This window comes from Vanacampus margaritifer, chromosome 7 (genome assembly GCF_051991255.1).
Source record: "Vanacampus margaritifer isolate UIUO_Vmar chromosome 7, RoL_Vmar_1.0, whole genome shotgun sequence".
NCBI classification, from domain to species: domain Eukaryota; kingdom Metazoa; phylum Chordata; class Actinopteri; order Syngnathiformes; family Syngnathidae; genus Vanacampus; species Vanacampus margaritifer.
Window position 1 is genome coordinate 27,335,202 of NC_135438.1, and position 18,981 is coordinate 27,354,182.

The following is an 18,981-nucleotide window of genomic DNA, read 5'->3' on the forward strand; positions in this document are numbered from 1 at the left end:
CCTCTAGCAGGGACTGGATTTTGTTTTTACAACCCCCAGGAAACGCATACCACAACTCCTACAGACCGTGAAAACCTGAAGCAAGCAAACTGCTTATCAGTCCCCAGACCATCTTTTATGGTCTGGTCTTTCCACAGGAATTAGCCATGTGTTTTTTTGGATACAATGCCCCTGGGAAGTTATATAGTACAACAGTGCCCTCTAGCGGTCACTATCGGTTATCCTCAAGAATCCTGCCGCTCGTAATTAATTAATAATTAATTAAGTCTACATAATTGGGGACATACACGGACTCTATGTACTTGACTGACATCAAGTAACTCCTGTTGTTTATCTTTGTACACAACCTGTATGTCTATCTCAAATGAATGTGTGTAATTTCTGTAGCCACCTAAATTTAGCTAATTAGTAAGCTTAGCGGATTCAATAACTTTATGATTGTGGTAATGTTTGAAATGCGTTCAGAATGATAAATGAAGCATCTGATTAAAAAATGATCAAATACTATCCCAAAAGCTTGGTCTCAGTCGACCAAGTCTGCTTCATACGCACGGAAGGGGCAGGACTACGGCCCGGCCCCCGCGACTGCGGCCCGGCCCCCTGGGGACACAGTTTTAAAAGCTAGCGCGCGAAGGAACTTTTTTCTCTTTTCCTGCAACTCTCTTACCCTCTCCTTCGCCCTATTAACTGCTCAAGGTTTCTCCCGTTCATGCAACTCTTCCACCCTCTCTCCACCTCACCTTTGGCCCCATGAACTTTTCCTGATCATCACGAGAAACGTGGACGCTGAGGGTGAGCATGCGGCTTCTTCCTTTGAGCCACAGCGCGCGCTCCAAAGCACGCATCAAGCAAGGACTTGCAAACACCCTGCGAATCCCCCAAGGCGTGCGTGTCTGTTCCAGCCGTGAGTCCGAGGCGCCCCCGCAGTGCCCACACAAGGACCTGCCGCGACCGCATCACCGACCAGCAGCCAGAGACTCCCGGGCAGCATTCCAGCTGGACGTGCGCCAGCCAAGGACCTACGCGCGGCCTCCACGCCACCAACTGGAGACCTGGTGCAGCATTCCAGCATTCAACCGAGGATCGACGCTCAAATCTCTCTCTCTCTCTTTTGTGTGACTGAACCAGTCCGTAAATTGCGCCAGCATTGCAATCTGACCATATACTACTGGTGCAACGCTTTTATTCAAACATAAAAGTATTGACAGGTCAAACGCTTCCATCTTTATCCCCATTTACCTTTTTAGTCTACCTTTTTTTTTTATCTTAGTTAGTTAGGTTGCAAGTTTTCTTTTTATCTTTGATTCACATTTTTATTCCGTTTCATTAATAGGTTAGTCTGTGACTGATATATGTGTGTTTACTAAATAATTTGTTGTCTAGAAATTTAATTTCTGCGGAATCATTTGTGTTTACTGAGTGGATCAGTAATTCTCTTATGAAAGCAAAGAACTCCATGATCAACTAAAGTAGCAACTTCAGATTATGAATACTTGATAATAGGATTTTTATCGTTTATTTTGCTCCTACAAACAAGCAAAGTCAATGTGGTGCCCCAGAGGTTGCTGAGGAAATTACAACTCCCCTCAGTACCGTCTAAATTTCTCATTAAGCCATTACAGCAACCCAAATAATCGCTACAATATATACATATATACACATTTATATATACATATATACTAGTACTACTATAGTTTACTACTATATATATATATATATATATATATATATATATATATATATATATATATATGAATGGGCAGGATGTTGTGATCTGCACATCTCTAGGTTCGTTCTACTCGCGAGTCTATATCTTTATTTATTTTGTCTTCCTTCCGTGTCTGTTTATTAAATGTTCAAGTTTGATTGAACCCAACATTAACTTGGTTCTAAGAGAACTTGGTTGCCAATAGACCTAAGGATTCCAGCGGGCGTGGTGGACTCCAGAAAGACCATGGCCATGGCACAGGCCTCCCTAGAGTGAGCCTAAGACCCTTGTTTTGAGGACTGGAACTCTGCCCGCCATATGACGGCATTCTGACAGAGGGAAGACAACAGTGGTGAGAAAAGATTGCGCGAAGGTACTGACGCAATAGTGTAAAACCTTGTGAATACTAGTCAATGGCAAGTAAAAGGGAACGGAGCCCAGTAACGTCCGTGTAAGGAGACGATGCCGGAGTCGTGTACGTACTTAAATTACATGAAACGCTGACAAAAAGGCCTTGTGTGAGTGTTTGAAGTGAATGGACATGTAGTATTGCTTGATACTTACTTCATATTAAACAAACAGGATTGTAAGTGACAACTCATTGTGGAAGCAAAGGCAAGAATTTCCCGCCCTGTTGGGTAGAAGCTTGAGAATTACCACAGTGGGATATTTATTGTCACCCTGTTTTTCAAACATATCAGTCCCTAGAACACCCTAGCCTAGGTGTTGACAAACTGGACACAATTTTCTAAAATTGGAGGGTTGAAATACCTGCCCGTGAACCAAAACCAAACTAGATAGCGAGATGAGACTGGCGCTGGCGCTAAGATTAAGACAAGGAGAAAATTGGAGCCTTAACAGCCTACTGATATCGAGGCATAAGTGTATTGTGTGTAAAAGTGTATGTAAGTACGGCTTCTCACTGTTTGTGTGTGAGCTCCTGTATGTCTGTGTGTCATATTGTCTAAAGATGACATCTAAAAGGGCTCTAATTGTGTATAGGGGTTGTTAGATAGTGTCTAACATAAGTGCATAACAAAAAGATAAAAATTTGAAATTTTGGGGGTGTCAAACCTGAGGTGCGTGGGCCAAACGTGGTCACCACCCAGCCCTCAGGTGAAAATTGTGCGATTAATTGTGTTTTGGGATGATAAAGTGAATTGTGTGAGAGTTTGAGTGAAGTAGGTGACTGGTGACAAGTTGTTGAGATTGTGGCAGGCAAATTATCCTGTTTGCTGGATTGTTTTTTTAAGCATGGTAAATAATAAAAGTAAGAGACAAACATGTGATCGTACAGTTGATTATGGTATCATTAAAGCAACTGTATAAAGAGAAGATTAATTATTGGATGAATTCAGAGTGCGATTCGAGAGAAAGTGTTTATAGCAAGTAGTGTTGTTGTTGATGATAGGCAGGTAGGAGGTGTATATCAGCAGCAGTTGAAAAATGCATTATTGAGTGGAATAAAACCTGAAGGAAATGAAGCAGAAACATTCTGGTTTGGAGAAGAAGAGGTAGTAAGTTATTCCGGAAACAGAGGAAGAGGTCAAAGTAAAGAAGAAGTTATGAAAACATAGGAAGACCTGTAATCAGTCCACAAGAAATTAAGATGTTTAATGGAAGTGTAATATTAGAGGACATTAGGCTAGAAACTGCCCTCAAAAGTACAATACAGATAGTTAAAAATGAATATAGGAGTTGAAAAAACAACAACACTGATAACCGGTAAAGGACGACTGTGTTAGTGATGGAGCCTATAGATAAAATATGAGTTTTATGGAACATTGATAATGTTAAAAACTAATGAATTGATTAAGAAATTAAAAGATAAAAGAATGAAGGTAATGAAGTTTAGCGTGGACAGACAAAAGGCTATGAGGAAGGCCAACCTCCCATCAAGGGTAGTGATTTGTGTTTTGATCAAAGGTCCAGCCTAAGGTGTGAAGGTCCTTGTAAGTGTTGATGCCGGCCCCAAAGGCTGTGAAGATCGCTGAACGACCGTCCTGATTCACCTATCGTACGGCACAACAGGTACCATTGATTAACAGCTTGTAAGGTTGCGGAGCGAAGCCCGACCGAATCAAGGTCAGAGAAGGGGAAAACAAGCAACTTGTCTAGCTGTGGAGAAAAGTTTGATCAAGTCAGTCTGTGAAGAGGATGGAAGCAGTCTGCTCCCCCAACAAGGTTTCGCAGCCGCTGTGAAGTCTAGGGCCTGTCCATTGTGTTGGAAGTGTCAGAAGGGACAAATTCCTTTCCTGAATCGAATGTAGGTAAGAACGAAGGTAAGATGCGGTCAGACTCATTTGGGGCTTTCTTTTGTTTTTATTTTAGTTTTTGAGGCCATCTTGAGAGGGAGGAGAGATAGCTGGCTGAACTACTAACGCTGATTATTTCATACAGAAAGAAGCACTGGACATTGTGCACACTGGATTACGAACAGTGGACAATATAAACTTATTAGAGCAACAACACATTGATTGAACTTGAAGGACAACACTTTGGATTATATGTTGTGCTGATGATTATTTCAACAAAATGTTTTTTATGATGAAAAGAAAAATATTAAGTTATGCTCTATGATGGTAGTATTTTGCCTATTTAACAAATATATGGTATTGGTATGTTTTAAATGATCCTACTGTCAAAAATCTAACTGAAGTGACTGATAGGTGATATGAGAATTTGAGTAAATATGTGATAAACGAGGGAAATTTTAGATTAATGCATCTCAATTATCCCATATTTAGTTGTTTATTAATTGTAAAGCATTTATTCAACCTTGTGACCTCTGTTTGAACTGTGTGAGTTGGAGACGACTGCAGTCACAAGCTTCATCACAAGACAGGAACTGTGCCCTCATCACAAGACAAGTGGCCGTAACATTTTTATGTTTGAGAAGCTTTTAGTGTTAAGGAATGTTTGAAATGTTTGCATTGTTGCCTGTGTAGTGACTAATTTCGGTAAATGATTGGCACATTGCTGCTACGTGTTTCCCCAAACCCCAGAGCAGTAATGTCCATGTGATAGGTCAACCTAATAAAAAGAGGAAGAACGACAGAATGTGTCAGGGTGCGATCTGCACATTTCTGTTCATTCTCCTCGCGAGTCTATATCTCTTGTCTTCCTTACATGTCTGTTTATTAAATGTTATAGGTTGAATGAACCCAGCAGAAACAATTGGAAAATCAAAATTGCTCAAGAGGTGGCACTTTATTGACATGAGCTTTTAAGGTCACGAAAAACTACTCAGTGTGAGCTAACAGGTTAAACTCCTTCCGCTCAGTCCGTCACAACAAACATTCCCCCACCTGGAAATTCCGATCGTCCCAACGTTCCGTGGGTGAATTATGTACTCATCACTACACAAGCCTCCCCAGAATTCACCCATAATCAAACTATGGGCGGTGGGGCGGCAAAACAGCACAACCCCTGCGAGTAAAGGAAACAGGAAGAGAGGGCGGGAGGGGCCCCCCGCCCAGTAGAAACATCAGAACAAACCCAAGCACCAACTGGTGGGAACGCAGGAACAACAGGCAGAGACTCAGCGAGGTCCACCAGGCAAGGCCCAGGGGACAAGTCCAAGGGTCTGGCCAGGTCAACATGAGCTGGTTTAAGCCTGTCAACGGAAATAGTCTCGGGCCGGCCACCAATGTCGACGACCATAGTCTTGACCTTAAATGGCCCGTCGTAAGGGTGGGGGGGCAAGGGACCACGGTGCGCATCGAGGAATCCGGAATGAACCTCTCACCCGGCCATAGACAAGCTCAGCCGACAAACACTGCAGGTACAGTCCGCAGGCCCAGCATGATCCAGGGTAGCTTGTCGACCCAGTTACTGTCAGAAAGTCCAGCGCGCAAAACAGCTTTCATCGCGCGATGGAATCGTTCACACAGCCCGTGGCAGCGCGTGTCTTGTTAGGCACAGCTGCGGTTGCCGGGGCTGGGATAGCACGCGCTGTGGCTAAGATGTTGTAAGTGTAACACTGGGTGGCCAGGAAAAAACTGTCAGCTTCCTCTGCTAGGGCACGTGAATCAGAGATAGTTGTGTTCGCAAGCGCCATTTGGACATGAAGAGGCAGTTAAATAAAACAAAAAGTTAGGCTCCTCAGTGCCAAGCAGGTTCAGCATTTTCTCCATGAGCATATATATATATATATATATATATATATATATTGTTTTGTGCGTGTATGTGTGTGTACGAAACGCACTTCAAACCACAGAATTCTAAGTGGCATAATTCCTCACTGTGAGAATCTAAAGCTTATAAGGCTGAACTTGGAAAGGGTGGGGGAGAGACATGTTTGTCATCCTGAACTACTGCCCTAATCTGTTCTTAGAGGAGAGAGGCTTAGCAAGACCTCAGGTTAGATTGACAGCAATGTCTTACTAGAGAGGGGCACCCAAACAAATCACAAACTTTTAGGGCCACATTTTATTTCTTATTTAAACACATCGTCTTTTAACAATTTCATTTTCTCTTTACATTTTCTTGTTGTCACCATTTCATCTTTCTCTTTGTTTAGATTTTCAGACAGAAATAAAACAGGATTTGGCAGTTTCTTTTTTCAAGAATATTCTTTGTCTTTTTCCTCCTTATGTTTTAATTATTTTTCTGTTGTTTTGTAGCTATACATTTGTCACGATGAAGGACAGACTGGCTCAGCTAAAGGAGGTAGGCAGAATGTTACTGGGTGGCTTACTGTGACTTACCACATTTGTGTTGTTCTACTAATATTTATTAAATACTATTGATTAATTGAATTGCCATTGTCATGATAGAATTGTCTTAAATTAACACGATTAGATTAAAGATAACTGCGCAACTCAAAATTATATTGATATGTATTCTAAACATCACAGTCATTTACACATCAACTAAACTCAAGCATTATTATGCAGTATGACCTAGAAACAAACTTCACAAATTATCATAGGTCAAAAACAGCTTGGTCAATTTCCGTATGAAAATGACCTCATTCAATTGATAAGCTGCCCTGGAGCTTGTCCTCAACACGTTCTGTTAAGTAGACGTGCTGTCCTGTTAATACATCCATCTTGTAATATGACTGAATATCAGTCAAACATACTGTATCAGTATGTACAGTGTTTTGTTGTTTAAACACATTTTGAGTACCTAAATGAAGTAGATACCCGATGCAAATATTGTATGCATACTGTAATTAATTGCCTAATGCAAAATCTTGTCTTTTTTTGTTCATCCTTTTTTGCTGTTCTGATGCAGTCTCAATGTATTTCTATGTGGTTTAAACAGGCTAGTGATGTTGGAGGGGATGACATTGAGGTTCCTGTGGACAATGAGGCTTTTATGGAAGATTTTTTTGCCCAGGTAGTACATGTCATTATATTCCTCAATCAATGTCACTTTGATCAATATATGAGTTATTTTTTTATATGGACTGCATGTGGCTTTATTTGTTTTAGATTGAGGATGTCCGTTCCAGTATTGAAAAGATTGATCAGAGTGTAACAGAGATTAAAAAACTCTACTCCACCATTTTGTCCTCCCCCACATCTGACCAGAGTAAATTACCTTCAAACACACGCACACACACGCATGCATAGTTGGGTTTACATGTCTAGTGGGGCACACACACACACACACACACACACATACACGCACGCACGCACGCACACATGTCTGTCTTTGTATCATTGTGGGGGCATCTCATTAGTCTGGTTTCCATCCAATTGTTTTGAATTTTTTAAGCAAATTTACTGAAAATGCGCAAAACGGACATGCGACTTATGCCTGTTTCCATCTGTTCTCCTTTTGCGAATATTGAGAGGGGACTCCGCCGCTGTAGGTGGCAGTATAACCTCAGTAACAGGGTTAGCTTTCACTAAGAACGCTGGAGTGACGACCGGGGCCTTTCCCCGCTGGGCCTGGGGGCGGCTGGGGCTTGGTTGGGGTGGATGGCGGGGGTGGATGGGGGGTCGTGGGGGGAGCGGGGGCTGTGTGCTAGTGGGGTGCCTGGCGGGCCTGCCGTGCCCCGTCCTGCTGCGTTGGGTTGGGGGCGTGGGCCATGTTGGGGTGGGGAGTGCTCCTGGGTTTGCTCTCCGTTGCTCTCTGTTGTCCCTTGGCGCTGCCGTGGCCTGGAGGGCCCTGAGGTGTTGCACTTGCTCTGTCCTGGCATGGGTCGACGGCTCCCCTCTTTGGTGGAGATTTTCATGCATGCTAGATCCACCACACCGGCATCTATCGAAACTCAAACACAAACCGATTCATCTTCCTCTGGTCGTTGAATCGGTGGAGGCTAGTGTCTGTGGATCTCACTCTGCTTCATCTGTCCTTCCTTCCTTTCCTCAGTCTCTCCTTTGGTCTCTTGAGGTCTCCCTAATTTGTTGGAATTTAGATGTTTCTGGGGTTGCTGTAAGACTCTGGTTGGTAACCCGGTGGGTAGTAGGTAATGTCTGGTCGGTGCTGGATTTCTGTCCTTTCTTTGATCCTTCCTCGGGTCTCCTGACAACCTCATGACTCTAGCTGGATTCTGAAGTATTCGGTTTAGGTGAACGGTATGGGATTTTTACCTCTTTGACTGCCAAGAATGTTAAATAACGTTTAGTAAAATCCTACAGAGGAGCGTCAATCGGACGACGAAGAGTGCCCCGAGTCCAATGCATATTCATCGGAGGAGTGGGTACAGTCTGATCACGGAGAAGACACTGGTTATGGACTACGATGCCACCATGAATGGAGCGGATAAGATGGATCAGAACATCTCTTACCACCCGGTATAGGAACTGAAGGACATGAGGAAGCCAGACGTAACACCACCGTAACGTCACCGTATCATGATCCTGAGAGTAGACTTGATGGCAACATGGCCAAACACACACTGCAGTATATACTTGCTATTCCCCAGAAAAAAAAGCCAGCAAAAAAGTGTAGCGTCTGCAATCGCAGTGAAACTAATCTGTTGTGCAAATCCTGCTGCGTCCTCTTGCACGCAGGGGAGTGTTACAAAAAGAAAAACTGTATTTGAAACATCCACACAATTGTAAATAGTACCACGGTTGCACACATTTGTAAATAGTTTGCCAAATTGTTTTGTCAAATTGTTACACTGTTGAATGTAAATAAACGTATTTTGCTATCAAAAAACACTTTTTCATTGTTGGTGGTAGTGTTTTACATTAGTAAAGTACTGTTTAGGTGTTTGTGGCTTCATTCATGGAAAAAAAAAGGTGTCAAATTCACTAGAGTGCATGAAATAATATCGTTTCACAAAAAGCTTGATTTCTCCGTATTTTGTTTCAAAACAGAGCATTTGGGTGAAACTAACCATTTTCTATTGTTGATTACTGAAAAACGAATAAGGTAGAAACAAACTTTTTTTCTGATGAAAGATGAGAGTCCAATCTTTCATTTGGTAGTATGTGTGTTTCCATAGTCCAAACACAAAATTTTCTGTGCACCTCGAAAGATCAGTAAAAATGCTTAAATCGGCTGGCACCCACGGCATCCCTTTTCTGAAAACGTCTGGCAGTCAAAGAGTTAATAGGTTTTAGGTGAACTAATGAGTACACACGCACACGCACACACACACGCACATACTCACCCACATACAAAATAAAAATTTATAAAAAAAAATAATAATAATTTAAAAAAAGAGAGAGCAATGATGATGACATGTCAAATCGGTATAATTACAGAATGAACAATACTGAGCTCTCCGGAAAAAAAATAAAACTGCGCCGTGCGATGACGTCATATGAGTTTGCTTTTGTAATTCTTGATGAACTGCAGCGTTTCTTTCCTATATTCTATCTGAAATTGCAATAATATTCACTTCTTTAATTAATTCCAAAAAGGTTTCCGTTTCGTCGTCCCCTCAAACATACCTTACTTTATTGTCCGAAATTGATTTGGGACTACAAACGTACATGTGGCGTAGTATCCGGTCAAAACGTGTAATGTGTATCAGGTCTCGCCAGCGGTTATTTGCAAAACATGTTTTCCTTTTTTCCATACGCTTCAAAATCCATCCCCTCTAAGCGTAAAGACTTTTTGGGCAAATTGTGGGCCCTTTTTTGAATTTCTAGTGTTTCCATTCGGTTTTGCATTTTGCATTTCTTGAAAATTTGAATAAAAATGGGTGGATAGAAAACCAACTATTGACATAACATGACTTCCCTCAACCCCAACCATAAAAAATGATTGCCTACCCCATAGGTGTCAAACTCCAGTCCTGGAGGGCCGCAGTCCTGCCGGTTTTGGATGTTTCCGTTCTCCAACACAGCTGATATATGATCAGCTCATCAGCAAGCTCTGCATAAGCCCGATAACGGTCTTGCTGATTGGAATCAGCTTGTGTTGGAAGAGGGAAACCTCCAAAACCTGCAGGACTGCAGGCCTCCAGGACCGGAGTTTGACACCTATGGCCTACCCCCATTCCTTACCTTAACCTCAACGATAATCCAATTCAAACCTAAACTCTAAAACCAAGTCTTGATCCTCAAAAAGAGGTCTGAACTTGTAGGGACTAGGGATGGGTACCAAAGATGGTACTTTTTGTGGTATGGACCGATTTGGGTACTTCCGAGCACCGATTCACGTAAATTCAAACAGTGCCATGTTTCGGTTATGAAGCACGTCTTTTAATGTTGTGACTGTGCGGGAGTGGAAGAGTTGACGATTTTCCATGGCGCACTTGAACGCAACATTATACGTGCACCAGCGTAATGACGTCACCCACTCGCACAGGATTTCACATGTGAGGTCGCGCGGTCAGAGCTCGCGGGAGCCCATCTGTCGGTAACGGCGAGGGGTGCGGGCGGACCCGGCAGCGGCTCGGCTGAGAGATCAGCGCATGGGAGGGAGGTGTCAGTCTTCCCCTACTGAATGCAATCATGCTGGAATGTTGTTCATCGCACAGAACTTACACTTTGTTTTTTGCAATATTAACTTATGTTTATTAATTATACTTCAGTAATTGTAAAATGTTTAACCTTTATTTTTACTATTCTTCTCTGGCTCATTTGAATGATATTTTATTTTTTATTTGTCAAGTTTTATATATTGAAAGGTAATTGTTAAATTGATTTTTTAAAAGATTTTACTATTAAATAAACAATGATGAACATTTACTACCACTCAAATAAATTAATAAATACAATTGAGCAAACACACCAAAAAAAAAGTACAGAAAATTGGTACCGTTGAGTACCGGTATCAATTCCCAGGTACCAAGTATTTGAACATTACCAGTTCAAATATGAAAGGTACCCATCCCTAGTAGGTGCCACCAAAATGTCCCCACAATTTCAAGTCGGTCCCCATAATAGTAGTTAAACCAGGAAAAACACGTGGATGGGCCCCACAATTTAGCAAAGACAAAGGCACACACACACACACACACACACACACACACACACACTGATTTAGTAATCAGAGAATCAACTTTGCATTGTCTCTCCTGTTAATAGTTTTCTCTTTTCCCCCACCCTATTTCTATGTTTAGAAACACAGGATGATCTTGAAGCAGTCACCAATGAGATTAAGAAGTCTGCCAACAATGCAAGAAACAAACTCAAGAGTCAGTACTTTATCTTGTATCTATATTTTAGGCTGATGTTGATGTTAAAAGCATTTCATTACAGGATGATAAAAATGAATATGATGGATTGTTTTTGTCTGTTATTACAAGAGTAATATGTGTATGCACCCTGTCCCGCCGCACGCATTTGTGCCCGCCTGTGGGGACTACATTGACTATAAAGTGCAATCGCACCGCCAGAAAATGCTCAACCCTTGTGTGTGTCCTACATTGTTTGGCAACCAGTTCAGGGTGTACCTCACCTACTACCCAAAGCCGGCTGAGATAGGCTCCAGCACCCTCGCGACCCTTGTGATGAATAAGTGGTTATGAAAATGGATGGATGGATGGACATTAATAATGGCAAATGTTTTGAGATGGTAGGGTTATCTTGGTCTCTGGCATTGTGTGCAGATCTTTTTTTTTTTATATCAACTGCATAAAAAACATCTATTCTACTAGAAACATGATGCTCTTGTTCTGTGCAAAAGCAAGAGAATGTCTTTTTGGTTGCTTTTATATGTGGACTCATGTACAGTATGCACAAATATTCAAACAGGTATCGAACACCAGCTTGAGACAAACAAAGATGAGAGGGCCTCTGCTGACCTCAGGATAAGAAAATCGCAGGTTAGAAACATCTAACATCTAGAGAAATGCAACATGATCTTAAAGAATGATGCATTAAATCATTGCTGCAGAATTGCCAGTATGTGTATCATAATATTGCTATTACAATCTTCAAATGCTGTAATGACATACTAAATGATTCCCCAATTGTTAAATGTGTTTTAATTATTTAAATCAAATTTTATATTGTATATTTCCTTGAGAACATTATATTTTATTTTTTAGAAACATTTGGGCCTGATTTACTCAAGGGTTCCACATGCAAAAATACAGAAGACATGCAGCGAATCCTTTTCGGCGATCGGATGCGGTGGTGGGGACAATCTTGTTGCTTGTGTTATTACTTTAACTAATGCTAAATGCTCTCTTGGTTGACATAGGGTCACCAAACATCCTCTTTTGCACATGTCCACTTATTTATACCCTATCCAGGCATCCACGGTGGGGGTTATACAGTAAATTCATGAAAAAGTCAGTTTTTCTAGGTTTTCCACGGGACCAATTAGCATTGTTGAATACTGTCAGACGCTTTGCGCGACAAATGAGACATAGTCTCTCCAGCATGCCCCGAGGTCTCTTCCCAGTGGACTTGGCTTGGCAATGCGGACCGAACTCTAACATTGGTGGTACAGAGACCTAACAGCCCTTATCATGGGGTTTGGAATTCTGTACTCCCGAAGCATTACCCACAGAAGTCCTGGAGGGAGACGGTTGAACACCTTCTCCTAGTCTATAACATACATGTAAATTAGTTGGGTGAACTCCCATGCACCCTCGAGGCACAGGCTGAGGGTGTAGAGCTGGTACACTGTTCCACGGCCGGGACGGAAACCACACTGCTCCTCCTGAATCAGTGATTCGACTTCCCGATGGACCTCTTCTCCAGCACCCTTAAATAGACCTTACTGGAGGCTGAGGAGTGTGATCCCTATAGAGTTGGGCACACCCTCCGGTCCCCTTTCTTAAAAAGGGGGACCACCACCCCAGTCTGCCTTTCTAGAGACAATGTCCCCGATGTCCACGCGATGTTGTAGAGGTGTGTCAACCAGTACAGCCTCACAACCTCCACAGCCTTTAGGAACTCTGGGTGTATCTTTCCACCGATGAGCTTTCTAACCACCTCAGTAACTTCAACCCCAGTAATAGGTGAGCCCACCTCAGAGTCCCCATAATCTGCTTTCTCAAATGAGTACATGTTGGTCGAATTGAGGTGTATTCTCACCGACTACCCGAGTTGAGGTCAGTAGCACTCCATCGCCACTATACGGAGTGTTAATGGTGCACTGCTTTCTTCTCTAGTGACACTGGATGGTGGACCAGAATTTCCTCTAAGCTTTTCATAAGTCTTTTCCTATGGCCTTACCAAACTTCCCACGTCCAAGTTTTTGCCTCAACGACCACCGACGCTGCGTTCCGCTTGGCCTGCCAGTACTTGTCAGCTGCCTCCGAAGTCCAACAGGCCAAAATGGCCTGATAGGATTCCTTCAGCTTGATGGCATCCCTTACCGCTGGTGTCCACCAGCAGGTTTGGGGATTGCTGCCACAACAGTCATCAACCACCTTATGGCCACAGCTCCAGTTGGCTGCCTCAACAGTGGAGGCGTGGAACATGGTCCACTCACGCTGAATTCCCCCCTCCTCCTCCTCCAGAGACGTGGGCAATGTTCTGCCGGAGGTGGGAGTTGAAACTCTTTCTGAGAGGGGATTCTGCCTGACGTTCCCAGCCAACCCTCATAATTCCTTTGGGTCTGCCAGGTCGAACCGGCATCTTCTACCACCATCGGAGCCTAATTTCATTTCCCAATAGCACAAATGATAAAATTGTAGTACAACAGTGTATGAAAATAAATGATTCAAGTGCATCTTGAGCCAATGTGTTTTTAGCATACTTTAGCTAGCAGCCCGGTTCTGTGGGGTTTGGTTTTTGTTTGATTTTGTGCATTAATGTTGTATTTTATCTATGTGATCAGTGTTTTGTCATGTGTTCCTTGTCGGTCCCCTTGTCTCGTCATGTGTACCAGTGTCCACCTGTGTGTGTCTTCCCTTCGTGTGTTGACCAATCAATTCCCTCAGCCACTTGTGTCTTGCCCAGGTATGTCTTGTTGAGTCAATCAGTGTGGGTGTATTGAGTCTACTGTTTTTGTTCAGTCTGCGTGGGTGCGTTGTTGCTAGCTGTCTGTGGTTGCGAGTTGTAAGTTTGGGTGTTGTTTGTTGTGTCTCGTTCTACTTCGTCTTGTCTAGTCAAAGCCAGCCAAGCAGAGCCATAGCCAGCTAAGTCAAGCCAATCCACAGCCAGCCAAGTCAAGCCAATCCACAGCCAGCCAAGTCAAGCCAAGCCACTTTCAGCCAAGTCAAGCCATGTCCCTTCTGGTCAAGCCTAGTCACGTCGAGTCTAGTCTAGTCCAGTCAAGTCACGTCCAGTCACCTCACGTCGTATCCAGTCACGTCAACTCACAATTGCCTGCTCAGCTCATCGTCTTCTTTAAATAAACTTGCCACATCTATACATGGCCTCTGTGCCTCCTTACCTTTGGGTCCACATTCCTCACTCCGCCACAAAACTGTGACACTCCCTCCTGGCTCAGACGCACCATGGACTCGATGGAAAACCCTGAACCGCCTGCAAACAATAACAGGATGATCCAGGGTTGCTCTGAACAAATGGGGCTACAGGACCAACCATCTGTGAATGTGGAGAAGCAAACCACGCTATGGACCACTGTCTCACCTGCCCTCTACTGCCCAACCCTTGTAGCCAGAAATACTAGCAGAGTTCAATTCACATGCAAAGAACTGTGTGAAGAAATGGGAGACTATCATATAACATCGCTTGGAAGACACGAAAAGTAGAAGCTAGCAGTGCGTCTCGGAAACCTGCCTCAAAATAACCCGGAGTTCCTTTGCCTCTAATGCCACTTCACAAATTATTTATATAAATTGATATAGCAACCAATAAAAAAAGGCGAACAACAACTACTTTTAATTTAATTTAGTTTACTGTATTCATGCACTAAAGCAGGCGTGGGCACACTCGGTCCTCGAGGGCCATAGTCCTGCAGGTTTTGAAAGTCTCCAACACAGCTGATATATGATCAGCTCATCAGAAAGCTCTTCATAAACCTGATAACGATCCTATTGATTGGAAGATCACACTGACGAGGGTGAAACACTGATGCGAGCAGTTAAGCACCTCCCACTAAAGCAGAGTGACAGCGAGTCGGGATGACTGCAAAAGTTGTGAAATGCCTTATATGTAATAATGTAGGCTAATATAATGATGTATTGTAAATAATGTAATATTTTGATCACTCCTCCATCCATCCACACAATCATGTATTACATATCATTTTAAAGAGAAATTAAGTATAGAATTAGAATATATGTGATCGGCTCTCAATCACAGGCAAGGACATCATCCAAAATTTGAAACAGATCATTTTTTATTTGCGATCCCACATCTGTATCTCCGCTGCGCCACCACGCCCCCCTATTTTTTTTTAATGCACCACATACACTCATTGACACTTCTGGGAAGCAGGTGGAGCGGAGCGGGGGTGGGGTGGTGGGGGTGGTATCATTTCCCTCTGCTCCATCTCACCTGCTCTTAATGCACCACACACACACACACTTATATATACACTGGGTGGGGTCACATTCACGGTGTAGGGGTAGAGTTCGCCAGTCGGCGAGCTGGTAAACTCAGTAACAGGGTTAGCTTTCATTGGTACGCTGGCGTGACGACCGGGGCCTTTCCCCGCTGGGCATGGGATTTGGGGGTGCCGCCCGTCTCCCAGTGCTACCATCTCCTCTTCCGCCCCCCAGTGTTCCGCCCCACCACACGGCTGGAGGTGGGGCCGGTGGGGTGCCTGGTGGGCCTGCCGTGCCTCGTTCTGCTGCGATGGGCTTGGGGCGCGGGCCGTATTGGGGTGTGGGGCGCTCCTGGGTTTGCTCTCCGGCCAGTGGCCCCTTTTATATTAGCCTACAGTACATACTTAATAGTATGTAACAGTAATACTTGATTACAATCATTCCAACTTGCTGTCACTCTGCTCGAGTGGGAACTGCTTGACTGCTCGCATGAGTTTCGTCCTCGTCAGTTTGACATGCTTTCGTGCAGGCTTCCCCAATCCTGGTTCTCGAGGGTCGGAATCCTGCAGGTTGGCACCTGATTCTAAAGACCAAGATCGTTGTCAGTCTTCTGCAGAGCTTGCTGATGAGTTGATTATAGGAAACCAGGATTTGGGAAGCCTCCTTTAGTGCATGAATACATTAATTGAAAATTAAAAAGAGAAATAGAGTTAGAGTTCCCGGAACTAAAGATTATCTTGTTTGGAATACAAACCTTCGCCGCAGTGCCAGGACCAATGACGACATTCCCTTCTGCGATAAGGTAGGATGCCGTTGTTTTGACGTGCGTCTTATGTTCACTTTCGTGCTGACGGGTCACTTTGTGGTGTATTTAGACTTTTATTGGTTACTATGTCAATTTATATAAATCATGTGTGAAGTGACATTAGAAGTGAGGAATTCTGGTTTATTTTGAGGCATTTTTCCTAGATGTGCTGCTATCTGAAGTCAGCTTAAGACACGTTGGGTAAAGATGCACTTGTTTTAATAATTACTTATTTTCATGCACGTCTATGACAATTTGAACTTCTGTGTGTTGCTGAAAATGAAAACAGAGGACTCAAGGATGCTATTTTTGGAGAAATCTCAAAATCGACAATTTTGTCCAAACGATCTATTTTTGTCCCTAACTGAAAACTAATGTCGGAGTGGGAGCCTATCGATTACATTTTTTAAATCAGATTAATCATCTTAGAATTTCGCAAAAATCATGATTATTCACTTAATTAAAAAGGCTTTTTATCCAAAAAAAAGTGCCCGCTAAAGAGCACCTGTTATGTTAATTAGTTCGACATTTAATGTTATGAGTGTGTCAACAGTTTTTGATCCACTGAACACTCTCATCCTCCTCTTTTTTGAATCAGTTAATTGCATAATTTAAAATGAAATAAAAAACAACCCCAATAGCTTGACATGAACAAATATTCTGAATGTCATACGCAAACATGTATTAAATTATTTACTTTATTGCATGTAGCTTTGTTTATTGCACAAACACAACATGTGCTACCTTTAACGTAACCATCCACTGTCATCTGCATTAATAAATTATTAATGTGATAATTTTTTGTGATTAATCTATGAGTTAACGCTATAACTTTGACAGCACTATGTACATTTGTCTTTTCATTCTGTTTGCTGACTTTTAAACTGTAAAGCATCTTTGAGTTCTTTTGAAAAACACTATAAATAACATGTATTATTATTATTAAAATAAATATATTCATATGATGATAAGGTTTTAATTTTTTCATCACTGAAACACAAGTTAACAAATTATCTAAATTCCCCAGCATGCCATCCTGGCGAAGAAATTTGTAGAGGTAATGACAAAATACAATGAGGCACAAGTTGACTTCAGAGACAAGAGTAAAGGACGGATTGCCCGACAGCTTGAGATCAGTAAGTTGGTTTGTTTGTATACTTGATATCATTGCAGTACATGTTAACGATAAAGGCCTCGTGGTACTTCTGCGTCAGGCTAAGGCGGAGACGTTACGGCGGAGCCACACGTTTGCCTTCATACTTGTGCGCAATACTGTACACATCACAATACACATCAGGTTCTGTTTTCACTCCAAGTCGAGGTGTCACTACGGCTGCTATTGGCTAGGACGCCACAGCACACCGCTGCATTTTATGACCAATTCAGGAACAAGAAACAAAGTTGGGAGTTGTCATGACCATGGCAAATATTTCGTGCCAATTAGCATTGATGCCGGCCGTAAACCCGCCAAAACACAACAGCTTCGTGCTTAGCGAACAGTTTTTTTTTCTTTTCCCCCCCCTTTCATCACACACACATATCCGCACGTACAATCGTGGTCTCCCAGGCAGGAAGTGGAATCGCGCCGCCTGCGCTTACACAGTTGGCTTCACGGAAACTAGACGGAAAAAGCTGAGTACGCCATCAAAACGGACTAATCACGAGCGATGTTACGACCCGCCATCTACCGCGCTCAAGATTTGGAGACATGTGTGCCGCACCCGGCCACGAGTGACGCAGTATTTGACTTAAATGATTGGCGTCGATCACGTGATGTACGCCAGTTATTATAGCAAGAGCAAACGCAGAAATATAAACCAGGCTTAAGGTTCTTATAACCTCAAGCGTCAATATGCTGAACACATCCCAGTGCTGTGATGATGACATTTTCTACTGTTGTGTTCACCCAAAGGTGATTAGAAAAAAAACACCGTCTGTACTGGCCTCACAGAACCTTTCTGCTATCCAGGTAGTTAAACACCTCCACACAATAAGTCACAGACGCCAGGATGGGTGCAGAACCTTTCTTTATATGGAAGGTGTGAAACTGTAGCAACAAATACAGAATAAACAAGCAAATAAAATGTACACAAGTCAATCATGTTATGCTAATCACTGCTAATCTGTGCAAACAAACATGACGGAGCATTCGACAACGTAAATAGTGCGCTTGTTAACAATTTCTAACACATCAGCATTCTATCAATTTACCATTTCCAATATGGAAAATACTTACAGGGAATGCTTTTTATGGACTTTAGCATCAGACACAACTCGACAACAACGTTCTCGTTCATTCTATGACTCCTTTTTCACGTGGGCAGGAACCGCATACTGTCTTCTCTTGCTGAGTCGCTCTCTCTCTTAAAGGGGCAGCGCCTTCTTAAAGGTATAGGAATTGGACCAAAACGATACGTCTTAACTTTCTTACAACATGCTATTAATTAACACAAAATAATAATAACAGGGCCAAAATGAAAATAATATTAACAGGGCCAAAACACCTTCCATTTAATTTTATTTGTTGTTCTTAATTATAGCAGGCAAAGCAACAACTGATGAAGAACTAGATGAAATGCTGGAGGGAGGCAACGCAGCTGTCTTCACTGCTGGGGTGAATATACTTCTTGTAAAAGTCTAGTGGTGCCTTGAGAGACATGTTTGATTCATTCCATGAACAAGCTTGTAACTCAA

At 42.7% G+C, this 18,981-nt stretch overlaps 1 protein-coding gene and 1 long non-coding RNA gene across 4 annotated transcripts in view; one reads left to right on the plus strand and one right to left on the minus strand.

The window, feature by feature from the left end:
- The window catches only part of LOC144055731 (uncharacterized), a 36,415-nt gene extending 17,836 nt beyond the window's left edge, over nucleotides 1-18,579 (minus strand). The window contains exons 1-2 of the long non-coding RNA XR_013294927.1: nucleotides 18,524-18,579; nucleotides 14,423-14,514 (exon numbers count right to left, since the gene is read on the minus strand). This is a non-coding gene — a long non-coding RNA (uncharacterized LOC144055731). The remainder of the gene's footprint in view (nucleotides 1-14,422; nucleotides 14,515-18,523) is intronic.
- The window catches only part of LOC144055725 (syntaxin-3-like), a 65,677-nt gene continuing 52,738 nt past the window's right edge, over nucleotides 6,043-18,981 (plus strand). For all 3 annotated transcript variants that reach the window (XR_013294923.1, XM_077571979.1, XM_077571977.1), the window contains exons 1-7: nucleotides 6,043-6,379; nucleotides 6,980-7,054; nucleotides 7,150-7,249; nucleotides 11,190-11,264; nucleotides 11,824-11,894; nucleotides 17,315-17,423; nucleotides 18,828-18,901. Coding sequence is in view for 2 of the 3 variants with exons in the window: in XM_077571979.1 (XP_077428105.1) it covers nucleotides 6,350-6,379; nucleotides 6,980-7,054; nucleotides 7,150-7,249; nucleotides 11,190-11,264; nucleotides 11,824-11,894; nucleotides 17,315-17,423; nucleotides 18,828-18,901 (534 nt within the window). In the remaining variant the exon portion in view is untranslated. The remainder of the gene's footprint in view (nucleotides 6,380-6,979; nucleotides 7,055-7,149; nucleotides 7,250-11,189; nucleotides 11,265-11,823; nucleotides 11,895-17,314; nucleotides 17,424-18,827; nucleotides 18,902-18,981) is intronic.